The 5,000-nt window shown below is 47.2% G+C and overlaps 1 protein-coding gene across 10 annotated transcripts in view; it reads right to left on the bottom strand.

Moving 5' to 3' along the window:
• tnikb (TRAF2 and NCK interacting kinase b) overlaps positions 1–5,000 on the bottom strand; it is a 67,968-nt gene that overhangs the window by 19,237 nt on the left and 43,731 nt on the right. For 6 of the 10 annotated variants that reach the window (XM_058376194.1, XM_058376188.1, XM_058376187.1 and 3 more), the window contains exons 14-19: positions 4,477–4,563; positions 2,441–2,632; positions 1,662–1,991; positions 527–691; positions 158–403; positions 1–20 (exon numbers count right to left, since the gene is read on the bottom strand). The exon at positions 1–20 is cut by the window's left edge and continues 90 nt beyond it. In XM_058376194.1, the coding sequence (XP_058232177.1) occupies positions 1–20; positions 158–403; positions 527–691; positions 1,662–1,991; positions 2,441–2,632; positions 4,477–4,563 (1,040 nt within the window). The remainder of the gene's footprint in view (positions 21–157; positions 404–526; positions 692–1,661; positions 1,992–2,440; positions 2,633–4,476; positions 4,564–5,000) is intronic. The other 4 variants (XM_058376189.1, XM_058376195.1, XM_058376190.1 and 1 more) reach the window with 4 other exon arrangements.

Raw genomic sequence — 5,000 nt, 5'->3', positions numbered from 1 at the left:
GAGGTCGTCCTCTGAGGAACCTGGAACCAAAGAAGATCTCAGACATGACTTCAGATAATGAACTCATTCTGCAGAACTCAGATCAGATCAGTTAATTTTACACCCGATCCAGAGCATCGGCGCTGTACGAGTACTTAGAATAACACAAATCCCTCACCTTGGGAGGAACTTCCTCTTCCTGTCTCAGCCAGGAGCTGCGATCGAACTTGTCATCACGGCTGGTGACGCGAGGTGGAGGCATGGGCGTCTCTGAGGTGGGGTCTGAGTTCTGCCGGGGCATCGGGGGCCGGTGGGGCGACAGACTCTCCTGGAAAGCTGAGACACCCTGGGAAGACTGATCATGCAGCGACTGCGAGCCCGTCATCGAGGAGCCGTGAGACTTCACCGAGACAAGATGAGCCATCTGGAGAACCATGAATCAAAAGTCAACATTAGGGGGATCTGCGCTATCAATCGCTACAGCACAGGAGCGACAGTTTACAGCGGCCAAAACCTCGGTGAGAACTCGAGAAGTCTCGATTTGTACCTGGGGCTCGACGGAGCGGTGCATGGGCGGAGTCCGAGCCTGCTGGATGCCTCCGCTGCTGAAGGACTCGGAGCGAGGAGGCAGCGATGGGTCTGAGATCCGGTTGGCCACTTTGTGCTGCAGAGCTGGAGAACTCTGACGGTTTAATTTGGAACGTTCCTCCACCTGGAGAACAGGGAGACGTCAGGAACACTGCTGAAGAGTTAAACTCCAAACCTACAGCACAGTCAAACTAAAACACTCGTTAGATCGGACATAGATGAACGAGAGGAACCTAAATATCTTAACAAAATTCTGACGTGCAGAACATCAGCCTTCATGGACTGAGAAACTAATCATATGTGAGTGAGACATGCAGCTCATTTATTTCACTAAATCATTTTTTGAAATCTATAAACCCGATATGGACGTTTCGACCTCGGCCCTGCTTTAGGTGTAATAATCAGACCTGTTTAAAGTGATGTTCTGAGACTGATGAGAGTCTGACACGGGCGCAAGAGAGAATACACTGCTGCTGTTACACACCAGTCAGGTTAAAGAGCACAAGAACGATCTGAGACGATTCACTTCACACTGAACTCGTAATCATCTTCACACAAACAATAATTATGAAATATCCATAAAGTCCATAAGAGGACAGAAGAGAACAGTCTGGGAGAAAAGTCAACCTAAAGAAAGAAATTAACAAGAGGGAAAAGAGAAAAACTTTAATACTTAGCATGATTTATTCCCCTCCCAGGAGAAGAGGGTTTGTTTAGTGTTATGAGCCGTAATTATTACATCAAACCACTGATTTAATTCGGCTTCATGACTCAACACAACAAATCCCCAATCTCACCAGAAGCTGTTCCTCAGTAGGAGTGGAAAAGGAGCAGCAAGTGAGAGTTCATACAGGACCAAGCTGGAGAGAAAAGGCAAAAGAGTTCACAGTCACCAAAATCCCACCAAATCCCAGTTTGATGGAGTTTGGGACTAAAGAAGGAAATGAGGTTTTCCCAAAGATTTCATCCAAAAACCCAAAGAGATCAGACTGGAGTTTGGAGAAAGTGCCAGAAGTTTGTTCCCAGAAGTCATGGAGGAAAAGACGGCAGGATTTGCCCCAGTCACGGCTGGTTTTTGGCATCTGTCTCTCTACCTCACTGTCCCACGCTCCGGATCGTCCGGGGGTCCGCCCACGTTTCTCCTGGCCCTGCCCTGGGAGCAGCTGGTTGATCTGATTCAGATCCGGCTCACAGGACACCCGGATCCTGGGAATGTTGGTGTTGATGCCCAGTTGCCTGAGCTGGACCTCGGCCTTCTCTCTCTGGATGTGTGAGGGGGTGGCGGCCGGGTAGGACGGGGGGCGGGCAGGGAGGTGGTTGGAGGTGTGGTCAGGGAGGAGTAGGAGGTGTGAAAGTCGCGCCTCCTCGTGGTACTGGTTCTTTGTGGGTAAACGAGGGGAGTTACTTTGGGCTCTTCTCATAACCTGGATAAAAATTATTATAACAAACGTGATGTGAAGAGAACTGAACTAGAAGTGAACTAGAACTAAGCTAGAACTGAGTTGAGCTAGAACTGATTTTGGAGAATTGTGTTCCAGGACATTCTCTCATCGAACATATAAACTCTAGTGACCCCTGATAATTCAGAGTGACCTCTAATGCCCTTTTGCTTGCAAAAACTTAGTCACTCAAACGTTTCCTCACATCCTGCTGAACACACCTGAGGAATGGTTTCACTGAAGCTCCGTGACTTTTACACTTTCAGAACCTCACTATCATTTCCAGTAGATTTTTGTATTTTCCTGATGTTTTGCTCGGCTGTGTGTAAAAAGGTTTTTCAGCTTTTCCAGCATGTGTGTTTTCCCTGCTGTGTGCTGTGATGTTAGACCAATCTCCAGCAGGTTCCTCAGTGCTGTAACTCAGAGTTTTTTACCTCTTTGGCCCAGGCGGGTTTGTCGCTGGGGTTGACCGAGTCCTTGTAGTGATAGAGCTGCTTCTTCTCGGCAGGTCGAGGCTCCTGCTGCTGCTGCTGTTGGAGGGAAACCAGGTACGCTCTCTCCTGCTGGAGCTGTCTCTGTAGCCTCTCGGCCTGCCGCTGCTCCTCCAGCTGCTTCCTCTTATACTCCTGCAGGAGAACACAGAGACGAGACATGGGGAAGTTCAGGACATCTTCACGTTTTCACCCAGGCTTTATGAGATGGATACGGTGCTGGATCAAGTGCTATTTTCTGAGCTGTTGAATAATGAGTGCTGAAGCCACTGTGTTTAATTAAAATAAGTGTTGCAGTGATTAATGTGGTCATTATACAGGAGGACTAGCAGCTCTGCTCAGTGATGTCTAGGTGATACAGGAGACTCCTGATTCATTTCAACACTCGCCGTCTTCTCTCTCACGTGTCATCACGAGTCTAATTTTACTCTTTTAAATTCTCTTATTTCACATTATATTGCATTTGAAAGAAAGAAATGTACAAAAATACTATTTTCTTTTTCAGTCCGCATTTTCTATCCCTTTTTCTCGCTTAAAGATGAGTGCATATGTTTAAAGCACTAGTGAAAAACTCCATCTTCTCCTCAAGAAAACTCTGGTGCTCTCAGAGGTGTGAACTTCATGCAGGTGATTTTAACAGTCTAAACGTGAAAATCCACCAAAACACAGAGAATGTGATTGTGGTGTGTAAAGTTTTCCAGAGCAGCAGCGAGGTTTCAGAATAAGGTTAATGTTCAGAAGTTAATTAGCATTTCTCCAACCCATATTACACAGCAGTGCAGGAGTTAACCCTAACACTAACCCCGACTCTGACCCCAGGCCCGGGACACGCCACTCTGCAGTGTTTTTAAAGCCAGATCAGTCTGTGTCCTGAATAATTCATGCTCTGTAATCTGAATCAATAAAACTGTTAACATATACATTTAGAAAATTGTTAAATCCTGATGCACAAACACTCGGAGTGGAGAAATGTCGCTGTGCGAAGGTGAAAAACAAGAGATAAGAAGTGGAGAGAGCTCCAGCGGGTGGTTTATAACCCAGACACGTTGCTGAACAATCACAGATGATATCTCGCAGCTTCGCTAACGGATCCTGTCGCCTTTCCTAAAAGAATGCAGTAAATCCCGGGATCTGAGACACGACTCTGAACCTCGTGGAATAAAAACTGATGGAGGATTTGAATTTTTTTTTAAATGGAGTGATTTACTTTTTGTATCTACAGGCAATGTCTAAAGGGGAACCATCTTATACAAAGCCATTAGGTTCGTGAGATAAATCTATTGATAGCCAATTATCATGCTGCTCCAAATCTAATTTCCCACAGCAGTGAGGCACGGGCCACAGAGCTGTGGCTAATCACCTCGGGACCGTGGAAAATCAATCGGGCCGGGTCAATAAAGTTCTGCCTGCACTGTGGAGGGGAACAGAGTCAGGACGCAGAGGGACGTCCAGCCGAGAGCAGATTCACACCAGTGGAGCTGTTACAGACCGATTCACTGAAAGCTGAAAGTGCGTCTCACACACACAGTGTCCGGTGTTTAAACAGAACCATGGAGAGTTCTCCTCACTGCGGTTCTTTAGTCACATGAGAACACGGAAATCACACTCGGGTCTCAGAGCGTCTGGAGGTCTGGACATCACTGTCTGCTTCCGAGTGAACTCTAACAAAGAGGGAGTGAGTTGACTCTGAATCTAACACACACACACACACTCACACACTCACACACACACACACAAACACACACCCACACTTACAGAATCACACACACACACGAAGGAACAGCACACACACACACTCACTCTCACCCACACAAACACACTGTTGTATTGTGTGTTGTTAGGGTGTGAGAGTGAGAACGATGTTCTAGAAGGTACTCGTGGAAGAACCCCAGCTGGAGGACACACACACATCACAAGGAAGGAAGTGAAGGTGTGAAGGTGAAAGGTCAGAGGGTCAGAGGGTCAGAGGGTTAGTTTACCAGAAGGAGAGCCTGTTCCTGTAGAAGCTGCTGCTGTAAAATCTCCAGCTGCCTCTGTTCCTCCTCCAGCTGACGGCGGATATACTCCTACCAGGTGCACATGGAACCCAGCAGAACCCAGCAGAACCCAAACAACAGAACAGGAGAAGAATAAGAGACAGAGAGAGGGAAAGAGTAAGACAGAGCTTCAGACAGAGAGAGAGATTCACACGGTTAGAAAGAATTACAGATTTAAGAGAACATTAGCATGAAGATAAAGACAGAAACACACAGAGCGTGGAGGGGTGAAGGTTCTGCAGAGAACCCGAGTGGACAGTCACGTGTAGGTTAAAAGAACTCGGAAAAGGTTAAAATGACCTCTGAGCTCAAAGTTTCCTGAAGCAGAAATTCAGAAAAGTGTGATGGAGAGAGAAGAGAGGAGAGGAGAGGAGAGGAGAGGAGATGAGGAGAGGAGAGGAGAGGAGAGGAGAGGAGAGGAGGAGAGGAGAGGAGAGGAGAGGAGAGGAGAGGAGAGGAGAGGAGAG

Source organism: Hemibagrus wyckioides, linkage group LG23 (genome assembly GCF_019097595.1).
Source record: "Hemibagrus wyckioides isolate EC202008001 linkage group LG23, SWU_Hwy_1.0, whole genome shotgun sequence".
NCBI classification, from domain to species: Eukaryota; Metazoa; Chordata; class Actinopteri; order Siluriformes; family Bagridae; genus Hemibagrus; species Hemibagrus wyckioides.
Note: the sequence above shows the minus strand (reverse complement) of the source record. Positions and strands in the feature narration are given on the sequence as shown.